Raw genomic sequence first — 27057 nt, forward strand, 5'->3', positions numbered from 1 at the left:
CATCCGTATGATACAAATCACGCTTGGCAGACAAGTCCCCATGAGAGGCAACCGAGATAGCTGCTACATACGGCTTTCGTGACAATGCATCTGCCACTACATTCTTCTTTCCTGGGGTGTGCAAGATCTGAAAATGAAACATAGAGAGGAAATTAGCGATCCTCATATGCTTCTCTGACAATTTAGTTTGGGTAAGAAAATACCTCAAACTCTGGTGATCTGTTTTCACAGTGAAATCAGCCCCAAGAAGGTAATGTTTCCATATAGTAAGTGTATAAATTACAACCAAGAGCTCTTTCTCATAAATGCCAAGAGATAGCTCTGCATCATGCAATCTACGACTCTCATAAGCCACGAGATGTCCCTCTTGATTTAGAACAGCTCCTATGCAATTTCCAGATGCATCACATTCCACACTGAAAGACTTTTGCAAATCCAGGATCAACATTGGACCATGAGTAGTTGCGTCTTTTAATTTGAGGAATGCATCCCTCTCTATAATAGTCCATCTAAATGTGGCCTTCTTCTTTGTCAAATCATGCAAAGTGCCGAATGAACGTGTGGTAGTAAGAGCATAATCCAATATGCCCAAGATAATGTATCTCTGACAAGAAGAACTCACTCTTCTTTGCATTTATGTGAAGAGTTTATCCTTACGGAGTTCTTCAAAAACAATAGCCAAATGAGCTCTATGCTTTTCTTTGGTCTTCGAGAAGACTAGGATGTCATCAAAGAAGACATGTGTAAATTTCCTGTACCCACGGAATATGCAATCCATCATTCTACTGAATGTAGCCGGGGCATTCGTAAGACCAAAAGGCATAACAAGATACTCATAAAGCCTAAATGTTGTCCTGAACACAGTTTTGTGTACATCCTCAGGCACTACACGCACTTGATGATACCCACTCTTGAGATTAATTTGGATAAAGCATGCCGATCCATCCAACTTGTCAAGGATGTCTATGTGTGGAATCGGAAATTGATTCTTGATAGTAAGCTTATTCAAAACTCTGTAATCCACACACATATGAAAGGATCCATCCTTCTTTTGAACCAAGAGGACGGGTGAACAATATGGGGAAGAGCTTGGCTGAACCAAACCCTTCTCAAGAAGCTCATTTACCTGCTTCATGATCTTCTCTTTTTGGGATGCACTTACACACTAGGCTGGCCTATTAGGTGGTGAGCTACCAGGCACAAGATCAATGCGATGATCTTCCGGTCATACAGGTGGCAACTCATTTGGTAATTCATCAGCAAAACAATCATTGTACTCTTGCAAGAATTTCAACCTATCGTTACTAAGAGTGTTTACATGTACATTATTTTCCTCAACATGATCCCGTACAAAAATCAAGTATGCAAGAACTCTTTTTCATTACTTTCTTAATTTGTACATGAGATACAAGGGGAATGGTATCACTTTCTTCACCATCATCAATTACATGCTCTCGGCCTTTATGCATGAAGGTGATCTTGTTGGTCTTGTAAGCCTTGTAAGGATCAATACATGCCAAGGCTTTCTAAGCAATACATCACAGCCATTCAAAGGGGCGACAAGAAAATCCTCATGATCCACATAGCCTTGAATGTGTATGCGTAACTTGCCAATAATAGAAATGACCTGTACTTCTCTACCAACAAAGGCAGCCCCTGCTTCAATTTGAGGACCCATGTCCTCCACTTCAATACCGAAAGCAGATGCCATCTGTGTAAATATGAAGTTCTCAGTTGCACAATCATCAAACATGAATAAAGCGGGTTGATCCTTAAGCTGTCCCCAAGATTTACATACAACCCTGTCTTTGCTATCATGTGAAGTGTTGCCCTCCACATCCGGAACCATATGTACATTGGGCTTTGATGCATTTGCATTATCATGCTTCTTCTTGTTTGGGCATGCATTTGTAATATGCTCGGTGCTACCACAAGTAAAGCATTTTCCCTTACTCATATATTGCTTTTTCTGCTCCGGGGTGAGACCATAGTCTCACACTATAAAGGGACGCTTCTTGGTAGTGTTATTTTTAGCCTTTGGACCATTTTTATCTTGGTTTTGGTCCTTTTTAGGTGGCTGTCCATTATTTTGCAGGATTTGGATAGCCCTCTCTTTGCCTTGAAATGAGGGTTTAGCCTTATTGGATCGACTCAATTTGAGTTCCGATTGCTCAGTGGCAGTGGCGGCTGCGATTAGTTGGTGTAAGGTGTGACCAAGATGCATTTGTAGTCTCGCTTTATACACGGGTTGCAATCCCGATTGAAACCTTCTCTTCTTTCCGCCTCGGTGACATGCACAAATGGAGACACCTCCAAAATCACTTTCCAAAACTTTTGTACATATGCATTCACTGTTTCCCCCCTCATTTTGCTTCACCCAATCCCACTTCATTGTTATCTAATCAATGCATTGAGAGGCAATAATTGGGCATAGAACCTCTCCTTGAACTCTTGCCATGATCTAACAGGATTCGGTGAGAGCTTCTTCATGAGCCACCAATGGGCAGTAGTGCCTTTCTGAACATGCTTACATGCCGGATCATGAATTTCTGAGTGAAATCCTCATCTCACTGAAAGCAATATCAAACTGAGCAATAAAAGCAAGTGCCTTTGATGCATCATATTCTCCATGATATACGTCAAACTTCACAGATTTGTCTCCGGCTTTGAAGTCACGAGACTTTGATGCATGTGCCTGCATCTCAACATGTTTTCTGCCATGTTTGTCCATTGGGACAACCCCTATGAAACAGGCATCATTTTAGGAGAAAAAGGTGATGCATGAGACATAGATACATGTGTCCTGTAAGCATGTGGCATGGCTGGCCCCTCAACATGTATTGGTGCATTTTCAGCCATAGCTTCTCCCTCACGAGCACACTCAAAGGCATGAATGGCATGAGAGATACGCGGAATATCTGCACCAACAGAAAATTGCAGCCCATGTTGCATGTGTTGTGCATGCACTTTTTCAACCGGCAATGGAATTTGTCATACATTTTGACCACTGCCATAAACATTGTATCCTTCACGGGCTACATAAGGTACTCTTACATGGCGTGAAGTCACCGATTGTTCCTCTCCCATAGCATGGAGATTCATTCTCTTAGACACAAGTTCTTGTTCGGGCACCTGTGGGGATTCCAAGACATGTGGGATGGTTGCCTTACATCCTCGGTACGAGCCAAGTATGCGCGTGCTGCATCCCTCGGTTGCATGTGCAACTCTTGAGCAATCATTGCCATTGCATGATCCATATAAGATTCAGCTTTCTTGGCTTTCAAACGGTCACATACCAATGGATCCTCGCGGCGGTAGAGATTCAATTCTTCTTGTCGTGCATGGAGAAGAGCCTGCATACAAGTAAGTTCAGCCCTCAAGATTATGAACTCTTCTTCTTGTATCTTCTCTTTGCCACGGGACGGCTGTCCCACATATTCATGTTCCCTATTGTGCACCACATGATTTTGCTCATCCTATAAAGCATTGGAGGCATGCATTTCATTGTCCCCACCTCTTGTGTTAGCATCTCCAATATTAACTGTATGTCCATAGTGTTCTAAGTGTAGAGATAGCTAGTGTTCACGGTGATCGTCTCTCACGATAGAAGTGAAAGAGAACCGTATGCTCTAATACCAATGTAACTTGGTAGAACACAATGCTAATCAATACACTTAAATACACTAAGATTTACATGCTCAATATGAGAAGTAATTTGTTGAATTTACAAGAGACACACAATGAGCTGGAACGGCCGGTCCCTCCCTCAAATAAAGTATATTGATCTTGGGAGAATCAAGTACATAGTGTCATGGGCATTTCTAACCAGATTTCTATACCAATGCATATGAATACAGTATTGCAAACAAGTGGTTGTCGGTGTAGACTTGCAACTTACACTACCCTCTCAAGTGCCCATGTTCCCTACCATCTGCTCTCTATTGTTCCACCAACACATGGTAGCAAAAATCTGCAAGAGAGCATGTAGGACAAGAGAACACTACACAAGGTATGTAATCTTGTAATCTGGTTCCTTCCTCTTGCTACTTGGTTCCATATTTAAGCATAAAAGCTTACCAATTGCAAGTAAGAGTCGATGACAGTGGAAGTCTTCGCGATGAAAGTGCTTGGAGTGTTGAAATCTTTGATTTGTCACAATTCTTCACGCGACAAAAGTCTTCAAGAGGATGAATTGAACCTTGGGAAAGATTTCCCTATGGTTCAACTTGAGAAAGGAGGGCTGAAATTAGGGTTTTCAGCAAAAAGACCAGAAATTACAGTAATAAAGAGAGTTGTTTTGCTGAATTTCAGTCATTGGGATTGTGTAGGAGAGTGATTAGCACCCGGAAACGCTCTTGGAAGCTTGGGAAACACCTTAGCAAGCTTGGATATGGAGTTGGGAAGGAGAAAGTGCAGAAAATACAGCCCAAATGTCCTCGTGAAGGAGACGCCTACCTCTAGAGAGGAGTGAGGTGGTGAGTTGTCCACCGTAGGTGGCAGGCAAGTGCTTTGTGGAGCAAGCTAGAGAGGACACATGGCTGGTTACTCCCTTTGTACAAAGGGGATAAGGTTTGGGCGGTGGACATTGGGTTATGTCCACCTTGGGACATTAGTGTGTGAACACCGGGCTAGTCATAATTTATAAGTGAGTTTTGGTCGCCCAAAACTTAATGAAGTGTGTACACACTCACTTATAAATTAGTGTTAACTCTTAAGGCTAGGTTTATGACCAATACTTACCACTTGTCACATGCCACCATAACCATGTGAGCAGACAGTTTCACATGCATGATTTGCGGCCGGGCGTCCCTTTACTCAGAACTACACATTGGTTAAGCAAGCATGAAAACAACATGCAATTTCAACTGCAAGCAAGCACATAAAGATGCTATGCAATGCAACATTGGTATGGACAATCCCTATTCATGAGACTATACCAAAAGTACACGAGGTACCAGACCTAATGGAACACCAATCCACCAGGCATTTCCGGGCATGTACACAGGCACAAGTCTCAACGGAAAGCCAAGTCCATTGTATGACATGAGTGGCATCAATCCCCGGCATATACAACTGCCATGGATACCAGTCCAATGTACATACATGATGCGAAAGCACGGGTGGACCAATTGGGTGGCCAAATGGTGACAATTGGTGCATCCACACACATTGGTTTCTGAATTGAATATGCATCAATTCATGAGGTGTAATGTAGTGGTCTACATGTGTGCCAAGCACCCTAACAAACTAGGTGGGAGGTGTGAGTTTTACTTTGGAGGTACTCTTGAGGTGAGCCCACCCCACATGGGCCAATCCGTGCATGGTTCTGATAGCAATACTAAGTGTGACCCAATCACAACAGTGTGCCCCAGGTTTGGGCATAGCAAATTGTCCCTTAACTGAGATGCAAGCACCGTGGAACAAACATGTGGTGTAAGATTCAAGACATGGTTTTAAAACTTAAAATGATTTGAAGTTTCATAGTCTTGTAAGTATATATACATGAGAGGCTCAACACATGGTGTTGGTGTGCAGTAACATTATCAGTACCAAAACAGCACAGCATGTGTAGTCAAATCAGCAATGAAGCAATGAGAACACCCTCTATTCAATCCAATGCAACTGGACATAATGAGACAGAATCAAGAGCAAAATCATTCTCCACCTCTGTGGAAGATTATCTGTCAGAAAAGAAAGAAAGTCGGGAGCACCAGGCAAAAGTTGAGGTATTTTTTAATGCCATCTAAATGGGATCTCATTTATGACATGCTCCTTCAGTTTATATGTATTTATGAGTCAGCAAGATGTGTGAATTGTCTGCAGGAAACTACCCCTTTTAGCACACACATGCACACGCGCACACTTTTTTTTTTTTTTGTAAAAGCTATGTTCTATTGCTTCATTATAAAAAGAAAGAAGCCCTCAAAAGTGAGGCAAACTTCTTGAAGAGCACTCACACAAGTTAAAAACATTGAAAAAACAAAGCCAATTGGCCATCATCGCTCTGATGCAGATGGATGCTGTCAAACAAGGACAAGGATTGGCGAAAGTGGTGATAGCATACAATCCTTACAGAATGAAAAACCAATTGATTTCTTGCATGCCATACTATCTACAAAGCCCAATGTCTAGTTCAGATTAGAAAGGGTGGTGCATGATCCAATCTAGAAGGCCACCTGCCAAAAAGACAAAAATCTAGAGAAGGAATATCCTGGGAATCTGAGTGCCGAAGGTAACTTTTGGTCTTTGAACAAGACCAAAGAAGATGCATCATTGTTTCCTTAATGAAATGACAAGAAGGTTCCTGATGTGCGGGTCTTGCCTCGAAAAGCTGACTCCCACTCATACCCGGCCATGTATGGTAAGCCCCTCTCAGGGCTCTGATGAGTCTGTGTATAAAAAATGACATCCCTGCATGTGAGAATCTCACTCAAGCCTCCTGGATCTGACCATAGCATGCCATTACAGTTCCATACTACCAACCCCAGGTGTTTGGTCTCATGGACCCCGCGTCCCTATTTTGGACGGCACTCAGTGATAATGACTTTACCATCTCTGTAGATAGCCCACTTGCCTGCTCTGCGGGCCTCATGAACAGTCACCATCGCCACACGCCGGTGTGCCACCTGTGCTGGAGTGAGATCATCTCCCATGTACACTTGTGTGGCCTTGAGGGTAGTCCGCCTGTCTAAGAAGGCCTGTCTGCTGGTGGCAACAGGGAATCTAATGATGAGGGGTCGCTCTCGTGTCATATCCTTTCCTGCCCTCCATGTATTTGCAAAGGGGGGGGCGATCCCGTCCACTCCTAGCATCTGGCAAAGTGTCATGGCATCCTCCTTTGGGGGAGCCCCCACCTGTAGTCCCCGTACTCGTACATGGAGAGCGGTATCCTTCCTGCGTTTCTCCTCTCATGTATGATGCTCTGCGGGGGTTTGTTCTTCTTCACCACCTCCACCCAATCTTTCTTAGTGGTCTGCAGTTCTTCCCGCAGCTTATCACTTGCAGCTTTCAACTGCACCACGTCAGTCCTTAAACCCTCCTGAATATTCAGTTCCCCTTCCTCCACTGTATGGTCCTTGACCGTAGCCTTTAGGGCTTCCATTTCTGCCCGGAGTTCCCCTATCATTGGGGCAGCTTCTAGCATTCCTGTTTGTTGCAACTGGGTCTCTTTCAACATCTGAATTACCTCTTCCTGGTGGTTCACTTGAGCTGTCAGTTCTTCAATCTTGTTGTTCTTTCCTTGTATCTCCTTGTGGAGGCCTTCCAACTGTTTTTCATGTTGGTTCAGAACCCTGTCCAGCACCTTCTCGTGTTCGCCCAGTAATTTCTTGGTGTTGTCCTCCATTGTCTTGATGTATGCCTCCAGCTCCTGTAGGTTCATTGTGCTATCCCCCTAGTTGCTGCCTTGGTGGCGTGTGCGCTGGAAACTAGGAGGCGGAAGCAGGGCAACAAAGGCGCAACACAGAGCAGCACAACACAGTGTGAGCGCAACGTGTGAACAGGCGCAGCCTCACAGGGTAGCACAGCAAAGGGCGCCTGCGCCTGTGCGCTAGAAACTGGGAGTTGGAAGCAAGGCAACAAAGGCGCAGCGTGGAGCAGCACAGCACAGTGCGAGCACAGCGTGAGCAGGCGCAGCACAGCAGGGGTGTGCAGCGCTCAAGCAAGTGGGTATGAATAGGAGTATCACAGCACAGTGCGAGCACAACGTGTGAACGGGCGCAGCCTCACAGGGTAGCGCCGCAAAGGGCACCTGCGCCTATGTGCTGGAAACTGGGAGGCGGAAGCAGGGCAACAAAGGCGCAGTGCGGAGCAGGCGCAGCACAGCAGGGGTGTGCAGCGCTCAGGTGGGTGTGTATGAATAGGTGCAGCACAATGCGGACAAGGCAGTGCGCAGCACGAGAGGATGGATACGAACGAGAGACCACCAGCGCATAGCGCGAGCAAGGAGAGGGTTGCGCGACGTCACGCCAGAGGGGGGAGAGAGAGAGAGAGAGAGAGAGAGAGAGAGAGAGAGAAATGAAATGTTATAGTAACGTCTTCAAAAGGCCATAATGACCTGACCAAAAGTTACATCATGGTGGATCTGATACAATGTCTGGATAAAAAAACCCAGAAAATGAAAAATAAAGATGATACTACTGGCACCTAGAAAATGAAACTGGGGGGGGGGGGGGGGGGGGGGGGAGAGAGAGAGAGAGAGAGAGAGAGAGAGAGAGAGAGAGAGAGAGAGAGAAATGAAATGAAATGAAATGTTATATTAACGTCTTCAAAAGGCCATAATGACCTATGAGACCAAAAGTTACATCATGGTGGATCTGATACAATGTCTGGATAAAAAAACCCAGAAAATGAAAAATAAAGATGATACTACTGGCACCTAGAAAATGAAACTGGGGGGGGGGGGGGGGGGGAGAGAGAGAGAGAGAGAGAGAGAGAGAGAGAGAGAGAGAGAGAGAGAGAGAGAGAGATTTTATTAACGTCTTCCAAAAGACCGAACTCGACCTATGAGACAAATCAGTGTACCTGTGTGGGGTATCCTCTGTCATCCCAACAAAATGAAAAAGTATTGATCTAAAAAAGCTGAATCTGGGTGTGCAATGAGTACAATGAGTGGGGGAGGTGATGGAGCTCTACTACTAGGAGAATTCAAAGCTATATGCATGGAGTATACAATCATGATATGCAACCTAGCTAGCTCCATCCTGTACCATACTGGGGGTATAGAATGGTATACATCAATGAAGGGGGTGTCCACAGCTCCCTGAAGAACATGCCTGGGTCTGCTCTGAAGCAAGCCAGTCGCTCCGCATCCTCTCTGTGAAACTGAGCTCTGATCTCTGTCATCTCTCTCTGGTATAGGCGTGGTGTCCGAAAGCCAGGTGTCCTCTGTCTCCTGCGGGCTCTGAGTGTCTCTACTCTCTGGAGAGTAATTCCTTGCTGTGTAGGGGCTGGGAGAAATGAAATGAAATGTTATATAAACGTCTTCAAAAGGCCAAAGTGACCTATGAGACCAAAGTTACAACCATGTGACATCTGATACACTGTCTGGAAAAGAAACGAAAGAACTGAAGGTAAGTATGTAGCCCTACAATACATCAGTAGGGAGCATCCGGAAGCAACAACTAGGGAGAGTGGGAAGCTAATGCTACTAGTCAAAATGGGGTACATGACTACATGGATACATGAATACATGAATATGGGGGAGTACAAAAGTGACAGTGAGTACAACAGTATATGGCTGGAGTGGTAATCATCCTAGGAGCTCTAGCATGGGTCTCTGCCGGATGGCCTGGATATCTGCCATAGTGAGATGCCTAGTCGGACGAGCCCGATCCCTCGCAATGATGCTCTGAATCCTCCGGTGTAGGCACCGTCTCCCATGTGAGGATCCGCGAGCCCTCGGGCGTCTGGATCTGCCCAACTAGATAGCTCTCTCAACTAGAGTCCCACGGGGTGCCCACTGCTGGGCTGGCGGCTGTGTGTCCTCCCGGTTAGTCCCTCTAAAGAAGTCAGTAATCTGTCTTTGTGTGGACTTCCTGCCAGTCAGGCGTTTGCTCCTGATAATGGACTCTCTGAGCCTGCGGATCTACAGGAGATAAAAACCCAAGCATCACTGATCACAATAGTCCATGACTCTAGCCAATGGTCCAGATCCCTCTCTAAAAAGGCAATGGTAGCGCCCTCGAATCTCATGATATGCTGTGCAGCGAACAGATGTAGTGCTCCTCCGTCTCTGGCTCTATCCAACAAATCTGACAAATCCTGTCCCCTAGAGGTATGCCTCTAAATCTGCCTGTCTCTATCTCTAACTGATGTGAAGAGGTGCGGATCTGGCCAATGGCACACCTAAATCCATGAGACAAATGGGTATCCATGTAGCTCGGTCTAAGTATAAAGCCATCCTCAGTGATGCGGAGAAGATGGTCTCTGTAGAAAGCCATCTTCGTCCCCAACTCCTGTGAGGGCTCTAGCCATGTCCTCCTAGTGTCCAACTGAATGAGGTCCTGTCTCATGACTCTACTAGTCTCAGCATGTGTCAAGGTGAGAGAGGGTGCCTCCAGAGAGTACTGGAAGGGTGGAAGTCTATCTAAACTGAACCCATGGAGCTCAAACCAGGACGCTATCTGCGCATACCAACATGAAGTGTCTCCCTCCATGGTTGGCTGATGAGAGGACTCTAAAGCAAGTCGTGCATACCGGTGTCGGGGGAGCTCCTAGGTGCTATGAATGAAGGACGCTGATCTAGCAAGAGCCTCGACTACGATTGGTGGTGCTCCCATCTCGGCTCTGATAATCTCATGGGGTACTGAGGCCTTAGCCCGAATCATCCTGGAGATCATGGACACAAGTGGTCTCTCCATCGATCTCCATCCATCGTATGTGCGACCTAATCGACTGTGACGATCTAGGCTAGGCCCCCAGATCTGTACTCCATATAGCATAGCCGATGTGACCAGCGTGTCAAAAAGCCACAGCTTAGTGCGTGGCTCCTGAAACTGTACCTGTGAGCACATCCTCTCTAGACCTCCTAGTGCTGCATATCCTCTAGTCAATCTGGCCTTTGCTGCCCCCCTCGTGGAAAATGTGGGCCCAGAGAACACCACTCCAAGATATGTGTATGAGTCAACATACTCCACTGTCTCCTGCCCATATGTGAAAATAGGCGCTGATCTCCAGACCGACTGAGCTCTAGTGTTAAACACCATAACCTTGGTCTTACCAAGGTGAACTGAGAGCCCACTGTCCTGTGGATAAGCATGTAAAGTATCCAAGTGCCTCTGCATACCCTCTGGTGAGTCTGTTATAAGCACAATATCATCAGCATATAAGAGCAGAGGTATCCAAGTGCCAGCCAATTGGGCTCCTCTGTCCCCTCGTGTCCCAATATAATCAGAGATCTCATCAATGTATAGTCCAAATAGAGTCGGAGAGAGCGGGCAGCCCTGTTTCACCCCTATAGTGGAGTGTACTGGCTGGGAGAGACCCTCTGAAGTCCGCACCTGCCCAACTGCCGTCTCATAAAGTGCCATAATACCCGAAATGAGCTCACATGGAACCTCCAAGTCTTGTAGCCTGCGCATCAGTCTAGCTCTGGGCACTGTGTCAAAGGCCTTGCGGAAATCCACAAAGCCACAGTAGATCCTCCTCCCATGTGCTCTGCCCTTCTCAATGATAGCCCTGGGGGTAAAGATATGATCCAAAGTAGAGAATCTCCTCCTAAAACCGGCTTGTCCCTGAGCTCGGACCCCTTGTCTCTCTACCCATCTACTCAACTCTTGCTCAAGAATAGAGGCATATAGCTTGGCCAGCGAGTGACCAATCATAATCATGCGGTAGTTAGTCGGCAGGCTCGGATCTCCAGACTTGAGTACCAACACAATTGTGGAAGTACTCCAAGTCCCAGGAAACCCCTCACACATGGCTCTATTAAACATGAGAGCTAGCAAGTCTGCAATCATATCTCTAGCATGTATGAAATGCTCGGCTACAATGCCCTCATGATCTTGTGCCCTCCCTGTATGCAATCTGTTGATGGCCCTCCTCACCATCTCTGCTCTGAAGAAGGTAGATGTGGGTGGACAAGGCTCTGGAGGGTTCGGTAGTGGTGGCTGCTCTGGTACTGTGTAGAGGGAGGCTGCATACTCGCTCCATGTATCTGGAGAGATAATGGCCGGAGGCGGGGGGTTCTCTCTAAGCAATCTCCAGGCCTCCCCAGAATCTTGACTCAAAAACAACTGATACATGTCTCTCTCCAACCGAGCTAAGAATGCTCTCTTCTTCCGCCGAATGAGGCATCGAAAGATGATGCGTGACTGTCTATACGTAGTAACACCTATGGCCACCTCTCTCTGTAGCCGGGCTCTAAGCTCCCTACAGTCATCATCATACCAACTATTCTGGGGCATGCTCCCAGGACGTGGTCGTACCGTGGGCTGCGTGTGTGGGAAGGCCGTCGCTACAGCTGTATGTAAAGCCTTTGTCAAGATCTGTGTGAGCTCTGCTAATGGCCTCTGTTGATCCTCTGCACTCAACAAGCTGTCGATCTCTGTAGTGTATACTCCATCAGTCTCTCTACAGAAGGTATATCTCGGGTGATAGGAGGACTGCCCAACCTGGCGGGTACTGCAATGGAAATCCACCGTAAAGGAGAGAAGTGCATGATCCACCGTAACTCCAATGGGCCTGGGGCCAATTGCAAAATCCTGGATACTCGGGATGAAGGTTGGCGAGGCTAAAACATAATCCACTGTGTTGGCCCCATGTCTGTGTGGAAAGCAAGTAAAGCCACTAGCAAGTGGATACCTCTCTAGGCCATTTAAAATGGCCAGCCCATGTGCAGTCCCCATCTCCAATAGGTATCTCCCATACTCAGTACACTTCACCTCATCCTGCGATCTCCAGGTCAAACACATCTCCTCCACATCTATCTCTCTCAACATCTCCTCCGAAGTGTCAAAGAAGGAGGTCTGGTACTGAGCCGTTCGAGCATTAAAAGTCCGCAAGTATGATAACATCTCCCTCCCTGGAGAACTCCCATATGTCCTCATCTAGAATCATATATGGAGATTGCCCCTTGGGCGCTGCATAATGAGATGTGCTGGGTGGAAATTAACATATAGCAATGTATAGGGGTCTACCGTCATCTGCCCTCACTCTGACCCACATGTACCTCGCGCTCTTATCACGGCGCATAACATGGATGAGTGGCTGAAGCTCCTCTCTAAAAAGAACTGCAACTCCTCCAGATCCGCGACCACTATGCTTCGAATGGGCCTCCTGTCTGCAAGTCGTCTCCCATCTGTATCCCGCCACTCTCGGTAATGTGCTGCCTAGGGCCTGATGTGTCTCCGAGTAGAAGATGATGTCCCTATCTCTGAAGCTGTCCTTAAAGGCCCCCACATCCAGTCTCAATACTCCATTGCAGTTCCATACTGCAAGTCTTAGACTGGTCCCATAGGTCTCGCACCGTCAAGTGGTGTGTCTCTCTAGTATCACCACTCTACCTCCTCTCTAAAATGCTAGCTTCCCTTTTTCTCTGGCTGCCCTAATCTCCGGCATGCACTCCCTCATATGTGCTAGCTATGCCAAGGTGAGGTCATCTCCTAAAAAGATGCCCGTTTTCTTAAGGGCAGAGCGCTTGGCCAAGAAATCCTTCTTGGCCTCCAAGGTGGGAAAGCGTAAAATGAGAGCTCTCTCCTCCATTCTTGTCTTTCTTGCCCACTCTCCAAGCCCCCGTGTGTGTAGGCCTCGAAATGCCCATGCGTGTGTATAAATCTTTGGCTTCCTCCTCTACATTGTCACCGTCCTTAAGACCCATGATCCGCACATGAAGTTACCTTGTCTTTCTTCTTTGTTCCTCCTTAATGGTTAGGTTGATAATCTTCGAGGTAGATGTGCTTTCGGCCTCCTTGTTCTTACCTTTCTTGACCACTTCTATCCATTTCTCCGTTTCATCTACTTGCTTTTGCGTCTTCGTGAGCACCTCCACCCACGAGGAGGTCTCCCAGGCCTTCTTTCCTTCTCCCTCTTGAAGTGTTCTCACTTGGGCCTTGATGGTGTTCAGCTCCTCCATCATGACGGGCTGAATTTCACCTTCCTCGAGCTTATGTTGAGCACGTGCTTCTTCTATCTCCTTCTTGAGATTTACGATCTCTGCATCTTGGGCTACTATCCGCGCTTCAAGCTTCTTGACTTTGTCAAGAAGGCTCCGGTTGACCATATTAATTGCATTGTTCGTCTCTTTCTTGTGTTGTTGGATGGCTGCCTTGATCAGGTCTTCAATGTGGATCCTCTCCATCTTGTCTTGGGCTGAAAAAGGCTGGTTTCTGGTTTAAAATTAATTAACCCTTGGCCATAGGAAGAGCTCCGTGCGTGTCTGGAGCGCTTCCCATAGAGAGAGGCCAGAGGGGGCTGTTGCGAAGAGAGAGAAAGATAGGCAGCAAGCGGGAGAGGGAAGCAGGCGGGGGGGAGAGAGAGAGAGGGAGAGTGGCGGGAGGGGGCTACGAGGAGAGAGAGAGATGGCCGAGTCCTTTTGGGGCGAGCAGAGAGAACAGAAGAGCTTGTGGGGGCGCAGTGAGAGAGAGAGAGAGTGTCAGCAGGCAGGGCAGCAGGCGGGAGAGGGAGGCGACACAGGCTCGAAGAGAGAGAGAGAGAGGGCAGCAGGCGGGGCAGTAGGTGGGAGAGGGAGGCGACACAGGTGTTCGTAGAGAGAGAAAGGGCAGCAGGCGGGAGAGGGAGGCGACATAGGTTCGAAGAGAGAGAGGGAGGCGACACACGTTCAAAAAGAGAGAGAGAGAGAAAGAAAGAAAGAAAGAAAGAAAGAAAGAGAGAGAGAGAGAGAGAGAGAGAGAGAGAGAGAGAGAGAGGACGAGGGAGGGAGGGAGTTGTATTAACGTCTTCAAAAGGCCAAAATGACCTATGAGACCAAAGGTTACATCATATCCATGAGGTACATAATCCTGGGTACAAAATAGTAATAAAGAAAGATAACAAAAATCTAGAACTTTGAAATCTGACCTAGGTACATGAGCAAAGAGCTCTCATATCACCCTAATACATCCCTCATGGGCCGCTGTGACATGGTGCTCAAGGTGGTAAAACTGAGCTGGCGTGAGGTGGTCCTGCGATGATGGGAGATGATGGCCCGGATCTTCCTGTGGTGGCGTGGCTGTGGGCGGGGGCCATGGGGTCTGGTCCGTCGAGCTCTGCATAACTCAAAGGCTCTGTCGAGCATCACACCTCTCGGCCGAGCTCCTACACTAGCATGTGGTCTGGGTATGATGGGTGGATCGGCCCTCGGAGTGTTGGTATGGAAGAAGTCAGTGAGAGCTCTCTGTGCTGGTCCTCGAGCAAGTACAGCTGATCTGGATCTCACTAAGGACTCCCTGTGTCTACGGAGCTCTAGAAGAAAGAGTCCCAGGCATCTCTGATCCAGGAAGTCCATGATCCTGGAAAGTCGTCCGAACCTAGCTCGGAAGAGGCAGTGGAACCTCTCCCGAATCTCATAGTACACGGGGCATCGGCATATGTAATGGTCCTCTGTCTCGGGCCTTGTGTGACAGAGCTGGCATATCCTATCCTTTGGTGCGGCCGCCCTAGGCCCATATCTGGCAGTCTCCACTCTCAGCTGGTGGGATGAGGTGCGGATCTGGCCGATCCTACGTCTCACCCCAAAGCATAGGTGTATGTCCATGTAGCGTGGAGGGATGATGAACCCATCCTCTGTCACGCATAGGAGGTTATCTCTGTAGACGGCCATCTTTGTCCCCAGTGGACGACTAGATGAACTCCATGTCCTCTAAGTATCCAGTCTGACAATGTCCTTCTTGATAACCTTGTTCCGCTTTGTGCAGCTGAGAGCAAATGACGGGGCCTCTATGCTGTACTGAAAGGGGGGGAGTGCTTCCATCTGCATACCGTGCATGCCAAACCAAGTGCCTACTTGTGCATACCAGCACTCTGTATCTCCCTCAAGTGTCAACTGTCTCGAGGACTCCAGGGCTAGCCGGGGGTATCTATCAAGTGGAAGCTCCCATAGCGTATGCCAGTATGTCACTGTCTGGAATAGAGCCTCTGTGACTATCCGTGCAGCGCCCATCTCTGCCCGCACAATCTCATGAGCCACTGATGGTTTACTCTTAATCATGGGTGAGATCATCGCCACTAGGGGCCTCTCCATCGGCTTCCACCCATCATATACCTCCTCTGTATCTGTCTCGGCCCGCTCTCTCCTCTGTTTCCTCCTGTGCTGTAAGCTAGGACCCTAGATGGGGGCACCATACCGTAGTGCAGGTGTAACTAGAGTACCAAATAGCCAAAGCTTCGTCCTCGGCTCCTAAAACTGTATCTGTGAGCATTGCCTCTCTAGCGAGCCAAGGGCTGCATATCCCCTCGTCAGTCAGCGTCAGCCGCCTTCCGCATTAAGAACTGAGGTCCAACAAAAGTGATCCCAAGGTATACATATGAGGTAACATACTCCACAGGCTCTCCACTGTATGTTAACTGTAGTGCAGAGCTACTTATCCATTGTGAGGAGGTGTTAGAGGTCATGACCTTGGTCTTTCCAAGGTTCACAGTAAGGTCCCGGTCCTCGCAAAAGGCCTGTAATGCATCCAAATGCCTCTACAGCCCCTGTGGTGAATCAGAAATAAGAACAATATCATCTGCATACAAGAGGATCGGTATCAAGACTCGTGCCAGATGTGCTCTTGGTCCTCTCTGTATGTCTATGTAATCCGAGATTTCGTCAATGTATAGACCAAATAGAGTAGGAGAAAAGGGCCAGCCCTGCTTCACCCCAATAGTGCTGTGTATGATCTCTGAGTCACCTCCTGGAGACCGTACTCTGCCTGTGATTGACTCATGGAGTGTAATGATCCCCCACATCATCTCTGCTGGCACTCCCATATCCTACAGTCTCTTGATCAGTCTGGCCCGTCGGACAGTGTCAAAAGCTTTGTGGAAATCCACAAAGCAGCAATATATCCAAAACCCGTGAGCTCTCCCCTCCTCAATGATCCCCCATAGTGTAAAGGTGTGATCTAGTGTGGAGTGCCCTCTCCTGCAGCCTGCTTGCCCCGGTGCTCTGAGTCTTTGCTCCTCGGACCATCTACTAAGGTCATGCTCCAAAATCCAACCATAAATCTTGGCCAAGGTGTGACCAATCATGATAGTCCTATAGTTGTTGGGGTCCATGGGGTCTGTAATCTGCCTCTGTAGGTGTCTCTCCCTCTCAGATCCCCTCCCTCTCAGGAGACCCTCTCTATGTCTACGCAACTCCAGCAAGTACAATCCGAGGCATCTCTGATCCTGGTATCTCATGACTCTAGAAAGTGGTCCAAAGCCCTCTGAACAGGCAGTGAAAACGGCCTCGTATCTCATAATATACTGGACAGTGACATATGTAATGTAACTCTGTCTCTGGCTCCATCTGGCACAGCTGACAAATCCTGGCCTCAGCTGGTACTCCTCTGAATCTGCCAGTCTCAATCTCTAGTTGGTGTGAGGATGTGCGCATCTGACCAATAGCACACCGTACCCCATGAGAAAGATGAGTATCCATGGAGCTGGGTCTAATCACAAACCCATCCTCCGTGAGCTGGAGAAGATGATCTCTATAGAAAGCCATCTTCGTACCAAGCTCGTGTGTCGGCTGTATCCATGTCCTCCTAGTGTCCAGCTGAGTCAAGTCTTGCCTGATAAGTCTGGTAATCTCTGCCCGTGTGAGAGAGAGGGAGGGTGCATCCAGGGAGTACTGAAATGGAGGTAGCCTGTCCATACTAAAGCCATGCAGTTGGAACCAAGCTGTCATCTGTGCATACCAACATGATCCGTCTCCCTGTGATGCCAACTGTCGTGAAGACTCCAGGGCTAAGCGAGCATATCTGTCTCTAGGGAGAGCCCAAGTGCTATGTATAAAGGAGACTGATCGAGTGAGTGCCTCTACTACCAATGGGGGGGCAGCCATCTCTGCACGGATAATATCATGTGGTACGGAGGCCTTGGCCCTAATCATCCGGGAAATCATAGAAACCAAGGACCTCTCCATACGTCTCCATCCATTAGTGCTACCAGCTCGGCTGTGGTGATCCACTGAGGGTCCCCATATCTCCACTCCATACAGCATGGCTGAAGTGACCAAAGTGTCAAAGAGCCACAGCTTTGTTCGAGGTATTCAAGAAAGCTAGGGTGTGTATGTGTGTGTGTGAGAGAGAGAGAGAGAAATTCTTGAAGCTGGTTTCGAATTGCTCTCTTACTGCTGTTTTAGGGTTTCGAATTGCTGTCTGCTGCTGTTTTAGGGTTTCGAATTTCTGTTTCCTGCTGTTTTAGGTTCCTGAGTTGCTCTCTTACTGCTGATTTTCGCTGTTTCAGGGTTTCAATCTGCTGTTTTAGGGTTTTGGACTGCTGTTTTAGGGTTTCGGGCTGCTGTTTTAGGGTTTCAATCTACTATTTTAGGGTTTCAAGCTGCTGTTTCAGGGTTTCGAACTGTTGTTTTAGGGTTTGGGGCTGCTGTGTTTGGGTTTTGTACAGCTGTATTCCGCTGTTTTAGGCTTATAGCACAAAGAGAGAGAGAGGGAGAGACAAGAGAAAGTGGGAGAGAAGTCGACTCTAAGTCTTTGCAGACTGCTGAATTAGGGTTTGCAGGTGCTGAATTAGGGTTTGAGAGAATGGGTTTTCTTTGCTTTTGTACATGGATTTGGATTACCCGGCTGCTACTGTTGGTGGCATGGCTGCCAATAGCCTTAACATGGATCTTATTGAGGAGATGATCGAGAAGGATGTGGGTTATGCTTCAGATGCCTCGGAGCAACAAAAACGTCAAAGGCTTGATGTTGATGCAAGCTACACTCCGGTGAATGTTGGAGAGAATGCACAGGAAAGTTCTCAAGTACCTTCTCCGGAGTTTGCACGTTTGCTGCAAATCACTGGTGAGCTTTTGCAAGAATATGTGAAGGCAAATAGCGTGCAAATGGCCGCAGTAGATAATGGTGGTGTGGCTGATGTATGCATGGAGACTCCTTTGTTGCTACAACAGCTAGCAGATTTTCATGATCGTGCTGCTATCTTCTTCTTTACTGGGCGTATTCCGTTGGTGCCTCGTCTTAGAGCATGGTTGGGCCGCTTGGTGTCACCTGAGGCACTTGAGGAGATTTATGATGGTCCGAGAGGCTTTTATGAAATACTTTTTCGCACTTCGGAAGCCCGTAGGGCAGTCTTGGAGCAGGTGCCACTCTTTTTGGATGGGCAGTTGGTTCATGTGGTTCCGTGGAAGCCTATGGCAGAGTACCAAGATATGTTGCGCCAGGCTTGCCCAGTTTGGGTTGAAGTGAAACAATTCCCACCAATGTTTTGGCGTGTTTACCAGGTGTCATGCGAGGTATCGGTGATGTCTTGGTGGTGCCTCGAATGACATCTAGAAACCGAAATCGTCTATGCATGTTGTGGGATACTGGGAGACCTAGGCCGACACATTTGCGTGTCAATATGGCTGGGCTGCAACCTTTAATGTATGAATTGAGGTGAGATACATTTGCTGGCCCCACTGTTTCAAATGTGGTGAGATGGGCCACTTTGTCTCCGAATATTCTAAGAAAGAACAAGTTGTTGCTACCAAGGATATCGTTGATGGGCAGTTGCCCGTGGAAGATGAGCATGATGCTCCTTTACATGATGCCCAGCACATGGATGTACATGTGGATGTTCAGAATGAGGTTGAGCAGCCATGGGTGGAAGTACGTGGTAAAAAGACACGATTTGTTGCCCCGCGGGGGGATTTCTCAGATGCTGTTTGGCTGCGTACTCATCAGGGGCCCTTACATACATATGCTCGTCGCCCTTTGGGTTCAGGTGCCCGGCAACAGACCAGGATTGAGAGGCCGGGAGGCCAACTTTCTCAGGGTACAGGGGCTCTTGGGGTGGATAGAGTAGAACGCTATCCTATTAGAAGTCGCCTAACAAAAGAAGCACAACAACAATTGCCTCTTGTGTTTGGTTCGAAGGGTGAGGTCATCTCGCCATGGGATGGTCATTACCCTTTGGCACGTGCTCGGAAACTCCAAGGGCAGTCTGAGATCACAAATACCATGTCTAAAAATGCAATGCTTCAAAAGGTTCGTGATTTGGCAGACTGTCCTAGGCCTAGTACACGGCCTTGTTGATTTCTTTTCTGGGAAGGCTTATGAAAATTGTACAATGGAATGTAAAGGGTATTTCTTCGTGCCAAAAGCAGTTCAGGCTTTGGCGTACAACTTTTTGTCATGGTTGGGATGTTTTGTGTGCAGTTGAACATAAGCAGCATAAGTTGGCTGGCAAAACCTATGTATATAAGGGGTTTCATGTTTTCTATAGCGGACATCCTGCTTCGCAGTCAGGTGTTATGTTTGCTGTTCGTTCGCAGTTTCAGCCTTTTCTTGTGATTCAAGATGTTCATGGAAGATTTCTAGTGATACAGATTGTTTGGGATGATATGCCTTTATGGTTGTTAGGGGTGTATGCTCCAAATAATGCTCGTGCACGCCATTTGCTGTGGAATGACTTGTGTGCTCTTTCAATCTCTCATCCTGGCTTTGTGATGGGAGACTTTAATATGTGTGTCTCTAGGGAGCAAGCCACGTCGCCTCATTCTCTAATGGATGGCCCGGAGAGAATGGCGTGGGAAGCTTTTGCGGCAAGGTCGCTAAAACAAGACATGTGGTCTTGGTTGCATCCAGATGAAAGAGGTTACACTTATGCCTCACAACAGTTTCGGGGCACTTATGCTAGATTGGATAGGATGTATATTTTACATCAAGATCTCTTTTTGCCGGAGGTTCTTACTATGATGGTTGATCAGCAACAGGTTTTATCGGATCATTGGCCGCTTGTGTTTGAAATGGTCTATCATCTTGTGGATGCATATAAAGGCTTGTTGGGACGCTTGCCTTTGCGCTTAAATCACACTTTTTTGGAGCATGAAGTTTTTGATGTTTATATGCGTCAGTTGATACGACATTTCTCCACAAGAGTGTCCATGGCTGATTATCATGCTTGGCCAGTGTTCCTTACCAACACTCGGAAATTAGCGCGGCATTATGGTCTTGCTAATGCCTCTATACAAAAACAGCATGTGGCTCTTCTTGAGTCGCTTTTAAAGGGCTTGCAGGCGTTCATGTTTACTGATTCTATGGATGCTGAAGTTGTGGATGCCATAGAATGGCTGAAAAAGGAGCTATCTAGGGTGCAGGCAGCACAATATGTTCGCTTTAAACTACTTGCACGTCTTGATGCTTTGCGGGATGCTGACTATCAATCTCATCGCTTCTATGATAAGTTGCATCAAAAACATATGCGTGAGAATATCGTTAGGCTGATGGATGCCCAAGGCAACCTTGTTACTCAACCTTCTGAGGTTATTCAGCATTGCATCAGGTTTTATGAAGATTTGCTTGCCTCTCGAGAGGGTGTCTCGCCGACTGTCCTGGCTGCAAGGGAGTCATTGTTTGCTGAAGTACGATATCAAGTTGACCCTGATGTGGCGGTTCAGCTTGATGCTCCTGTTACTCAAGGGGAAGTGGAAGCTGTTCTCTCCAAACTTCCCATGGGAAAGAGCCCTGGTTGGGATGGTTGGACAAATGAGTTTTTCCGAAAATATGCTGATCAGCTTGCAGAGCCTTTGACGCTTATTTGTCAAGGGGTTTGGGATGAGGGATATATGCCTGCCGATTGGAAGTTGGGCATACTTCGTTTGTTGCCCAAAGTCCCTTCGCCTACTTCTTTGGCTCAATGGCGCCCGATCTCACTTATGGGTATTATGTATAAAATCTTTACAAAGATTTTTGCCAATCGCTTGCAGAAGGTGCTTCCTACTCTTATTCATCCATATCAATATGGATTTGTGCATGGCAAGAATATTTTGCATAATATTCTTAATGTTCAAATTCAAATTGGAGTGGATTATGCCAAGGCAAAGAAGCAAGAGATTGTGATGGGCAGATGGTATTTCTCTCACCCGTTCTCTCCACTTTTCTTTACCATTGCCATTCATCCTATGTTATCTCGCCTAGATGCTATGGCATCGCATGGTGAAGTGGTTGGTTTGCATCTCCCTCATGGCAAGCAATTGGTTGCTCAAGCCCTAGCGGATGACACTTTTATGTTTCTCAGGGCCGAAAAAGCCAATATAGATCGAGCAATGGAAGCTTGGAATAATTTTGCATTGGCTTCTGGGCTGAAAATAAATTCAACAAAATCAACCCTCATTGTATGCACGGAATTTGATCTTGAGGCATTAGGGTGGCAAGGCCGTGTGGTGCATACATGAGACATTGTTCGTCATCTTGGGTATCCGGTGGGTGTGGATGTGGACCCCCAAGCGCTTCTTGCTTGGATTTCTGCTCGGATCTCGGATAAATTTGTGTATTGGAAAGCTCAAGGGTGGCCTATGCACGTGAGGGTTAAGGTAGCTCAGGTTATTATGCTTAGCATGATTTCCTATTTTTTGCCTTTGCTACCTTGGACGCACAAATCTCTTCTCCATTTAGTTGCTCCCATTCGGTTTATGTTGTGGAAGAGGCAAGGAAATATTATGGGTCAAACATGGATAGCTTGGAATCACATTACGACGCCCAAAAGAGTGGGTGGGGCTGCTTTACTGGATGTCCGCTTGCATATGGTGGCGCGTAGGTGGGCGCTTTTTCAAGATATGTGTTTGCAGGAGCAGCCTTGGGTATTCATGGCTCGTGACTTAATTGAGTTGGAGGGATTGTCACATGGACGGACACGTGTGTAGGCTTCATGGTGGGACATTGTGAATGCGGCTCATCCTGTCCGTATTCGCTCATCTCACATTTTATCGCATATTCTCCTTTCTTGGCATGAAGTTCTACTATTGGCTCGGTGTGATATTCCATTTCCTTAGATGGACAGGACTTTGCAATATTTGGACTACACGGAATGGGTTTAACTTTGATTCCTTGTCTGGAATACATGGGCACATTCTACGTATCCGCGGTTTGCTGCTTTGGCAGTTTTCTTCTCTTCTCTCAGCTCAGCTCTACTGAATGCAGATGTTATTTCGTTATGGTCTACGGCGGCTCGGCTGGCTCATCTTTGATGCTTTTATATGGGATGCTTATTTGGCTAGGAGGCTTTCTTATTAGTGTACAGGTTTGCATGGTCATGATCCTTTAGAGGATCTTTTGTGGGGGTTTTTTTGGGGCCATAGGTTCTGTGTGAGTCATGTGGCTGATGTACATTTTTTACATATGATATAAAACACCATTTCACGAAAACAAAAAAAAAAAAAAAAGAGAGAGAGGGAGGGAGGGAGGGAGGGAGTTGTATTAACGTCTTCAAAAGGCCAAAATGACCTATGAGACCAAAAGGTTACATCATATCCATGAGGTACATAATCCTGGGTACAAAATAGTAATAAAGAAAGATAACAAAAATCTAGAACTTTAAAATCTGATCTAGGTACATGAGAAGAGCTCTCATATTACCCTAATACATCCCTCATGGGCCGTTGTGACATGGTGCTCAAGGTGGTAAAACTGAGCTTGCGCGAGAAGGTCCTGCAATGATGGGAGATGATGGCCCGGATCTTCTTGTGGTGGCGTGGCCGTGGGCAAGGGCCATGGGGTCTGGGGCGTAGAGCTCTGCATAACTTAGTGGCTCTGTCGAGTGTCACACCTCTGGGCCAAGCTCCTACACTAGCCTGTGGTCTGGGTATGATGGGTGGATCGGCCCTCCGAGTGCTGGTATGGAAGAAGTCAGTGAGAGCTCTTGTGCTGGTCCTCGAGCAAGTACAGCTGATCTGGATCTCACTAAGGACTCCTTGTGTCTACGGAGCTCTAGAAGAAAAAGTCCCAGGCATCTCTGATCCGGGAAGTCCATGATCCTAGAAAGTGGTACAAGCCCAGCTCGGAAGAGGCAGTGGAACCTCCCCCGAATCTCATAGTACACGGGGCATCGGCATATGTAATGGTCCTCTGTCTCGGGCTCTGTGTGACAAAGCTGGCATATCCTGTCCTTTGGTGCGGCCGCCCTAGGCCAATATCTGGCACTCTCCACTCTCAGCTGGTGGGACGAGGTGCGGATTTGGCCGATCGCACATCTCACCCCAAAGGATAGGTGTATGTCCATGTAGCGTGGACGGATGATGAACCCATCCTCTATCAGGCATAGGAGGTGATCTCTGTAGAAGGCCATCTTTGTCCCCAGTGGACGACTAGGTGAACTCCATGTCCTCTGAGTATCCAGTCTGACAATGTCCTTCCTGATAACCCTGTTCCGCTCTGTGCGGCTGAGAGAAAATGACAGGGCCTCTATGCTGTACTGGAAGGGGGGGAGTGCCTCCATCTGCATACCGTGCATGCCAAACAGTGCCTTCTTGTGCATACCAGCACTCTGTATCTCCCTCAAGTGTCAACTTTCTCGAGGACTCCAGGGCTAGCCGGGGGTATCTATCAAGTGGAAGCTCCCATAGCCTATGCTACTATGTCACTATCTGGAATAGAGCCTCTGTCACTATCGGTGCAGCCCCCATCTCTGCCCGCAAAATCTCATGTGGCACTGATGGTTTACTCCTAATCATGGGTGAGATCATCGCCACTAGGGGCCTCTCCATCGGCTTCCAGCCATCATATACCTCCTCTGTATCTGTCTCGGCCAGCTCTCTCCTCTGTCTCCTATGGTATAAGCTAGGACCCGAGATGGGGGCACCATATAGTAGGGCAGGTGTAACTAGAGTATCAAATAGCCAAAGCTTCGTCCTCGGCCCCTGAAACTGTATCTGTGAGCATTGCCTCTCTAGCGAGCCAAGGGCTGCATATCCCCTCATCAATCTAGCATTGGCCGCCTTCCGCATTGAGAACTGAGGTCCAGCAAAAGTGATCCCAAGGTATACATACGAGGTAACATACTCCACAGGCTCTCTCCACTATGTAAATTGTACTGCAGATCTACTTATCCACTGTGATGAGGTGTTAAAGATCATGACCTTGGTCTTTCCAAGGTTCACAGTAGGTCCCGGTCCTCGCAAAAGGCCTGTAATGCATCGAAATGCCTCTGCAGCCCCTCTAGTGAATCAGAAATAAGAACAATATTACCTGCACACAAGAGGATCGGTATCAGGACTCTTGCCAAATGTGCTCTTGGTCCTCCATGTCTGTCTATGTAATCCGAGATCTCGTCAATGTATAGACCAAATAGAGTAGGAGACAAGGGGCAGCCCTGCTTCACCCCGATAGTGCTGTGTATGATCCTTGAGTCATTCCTGGAGCCCGTACTCTACCGGTGATACTGACTCATAGAATCTAATGATCCCCCACAGCATCTCTGTTGGCACTTCCATATCCTACAGTCACCTCATCAGTCTCGCTCGTGAGAGGGGGAGAGAGAGAGAGAGAGAGAGAAAATGAAAATGAAATGAAATGATATATTAACGTCTCTAAGAGGCCATAGTGGCCTATGAGACCAAAACTGAGAGTACATCTAAAGTTGGTGTCTCATCAAAGAGAACAACTAAATGAGACGAAAAAGTATAGTAAATTAATTGTCCTACAGTTATAAGAACAAAACTGTAAGACTCTGAGATGGTACTGAGTAGAAAATACTGGAAAATGTATATCAAGTAGATCCATGTATGCTGATCAGTTGAAGTGTTGCCCTCTCCTTAGATCAAGTATCTCCGGTGGGGCTGTCTAGAATGGAGAGGTTGTAGAAGCGAGGTAGGCGCCTCCGATGCCGAGCAATAATGGCTCTGATCTAATGATGGTGAGGATGTCGTGGTCAGGATCCTAGTGGGCGTGGCCGACGAGCTGTATTAACGTCTACTAGAGGCTGAACTTGACCTATGAGACAAATCAATGTACAAATGTCAATGTCTTCTGGATGTCTAGAAAAAAAAAGGACAGAATGAACATGAAATAAAGTATGAAAGTACTGAGCTAGTAGGGGTGTGGATCACTACTCCTAGAGGCTTAGTATGCAACCTATATGCATAGGGTATACAAGAATGCAATGCAAATTTGTCTAGCTCCAACCAGTACCATAATGGGGGTGCAATATGTGATACATAGGCGATGGCGAGGCAAAAATACCTCGGAGCATGATCTCCGGGTGTGAGTGTAAGTGAGCTAGCCGCTCCTGGATATGGTGCTGATGTCGTGATCTCCCTCTGAGCTGGCCAATCGCCACTCGGGCACTGTGAGGCATGTACACATCCATGTATCCAGGTCTTTGTATGAATCCATCCGTTGAGATACGCATAAATTGATCTTTGTAGTATAGCATCTTCGGCGGAGGCTAACTGGGTGTAATCCAAGTCTCTTGAGTGTATCGCTGTCATAAATCCTGCCGAAGGACTCTATTCCTCTCAGTGTGAGAGAGCTGGATGTGTGGTGCATGTATATCATACTGGAAAGGTGGCAGGTGATCTATGTCGAGACCATGCTGAGTGAGCCACTGTATCATCTGTGAATACCATGATCACCATCTCCTCTCTCTGCGAGCTGCCTGGACGCCTCAAAAGCTCTATGTGAGAGTCGATCTGATGGCATATCTCTGATCCTCTGTACGAAGCAGATCATCTGGAAGAGGGCCTCTACTAGCATAGGAGGTGCAGCAAACTCCGTCAAGCTAATGTCATGTGGGACAGAGGGTTTGCTACGGATCATCCGTGAGAGCATGAGAATCTGAGGCCTCTCTATTTGAGACCATGTGGAGGTGGCGAGCCCAGGTGCCCATACTGCTGCAGCATACATCCAAGCAGGGGTGACTAGTGTGTCAAACAACCACCCCTTCGTGCGGGGCTCGTGGAAGTGTGCCTAGTGACACTGTCTCTCTAGCATGGCCAAAGCTGCATACCCTCGTGTGAGTCTATCCCTGGCTGCCTGTGCCATAGTAAATCTTCCTAGCGGAGTCGTAAATGTAATCCCCAGGTACACATATGAGTCTACCACCTCTACCTGTCCTCCTGCTAGTGTGAAGATGGCCTGTCTTCGAACCAGCCCTGAGGTGTGGAAAATCATGGCCTTGGTTTTCCCGAGGTTCACTGTAAGCCCCCTCAACGTGCAGAAGTCATTGAGTGCATGGAGATGGTGCTGTAGTCCCATCCGCGACTCAGATACCATAATAATATCATCTGCATATAGCATAATGTGGACTATGGTACCTGAGATGTCTACCCCGTCCCCACCACCGTGACTAATGAAGTCAGCCACCTCATCGATGTATAGCCCAAATAGTGTAGGAGAGAGTGGGCATCCTTGCTTCACACCTATGGTGCTAGCAACATAGCCCCCCCGGGGCATCGTATGCACCCGAGGACCTGCTCATATAAAGCATAGATGCCCCAAACGATCTCTGATGGGATCCCCAATGACTGTAGGCGCTGGAAGAGTCTCGCTCGTGGCACTGTGTAAATGCTTTGCGGAAATCCACAAAGCAGCAGTATAATCTCCTCTCCCACGCCCTAGCCTGGTCAATCAGACATCTCAGAGTGAATATATGGTCAATAGTGGAGAAAGCCCGTCAGAATCCAGCTTGCCCTAGTGCTTACAGTCCCTCCTTCTCTAC

At 47.5% G+C, this 27057-nt stretch overlaps 1 protein-coding gene and 1 pseudogene across 7 annotated transcripts in view; one reads left to right on the plus strand and one right to left on the minus strand.

Annotated features, from left to right (window-relative positions):
• Positions 1-27057, plus strand: part of LOC147619001 (uncharacterized) — a 121914-nt gene that overhangs the window by 77109 nt on the left and 17748 nt on the right. For 3 of the 7 annotated variants that reach the window (XM_086774208.1, XM_086774207.1, XM_086774210.1), the window contains one exon: positions 5536-5726. The exons of 3 other annotated variants lie outside the window; for them this stretch is intronic. In XM_086774208.1, the coding sequence (XP_086630334.1) occupies positions 5536-5726 (191 nt within the window). Of the gene's footprint in view, positions 1-5535; positions 5727-27057 lie in introns of those variants that run through there. One more of the 7 variants, XR_015262005.1, reaches the window with a different exon arrangement.
• On the minus strand, positions 10717-12347 carry LOC147619002 (uncharacterized; annotated as a pseudogene).

This window comes from Cibotium barometz, chromosome 34 (genome assembly GCF_041138505.1).
Source record: "Cibotium barometz isolate CiBa-2024 chromosome 34, ASM4113850v1, whole genome shotgun sequence".
Taxonomy (NCBI): domain Eukaryota; kingdom Viridiplantae; phylum Streptophyta; class Polypodiopsida; order Cyatheales; family Cibotiaceae; genus Cibotium; species Cibotium barometz.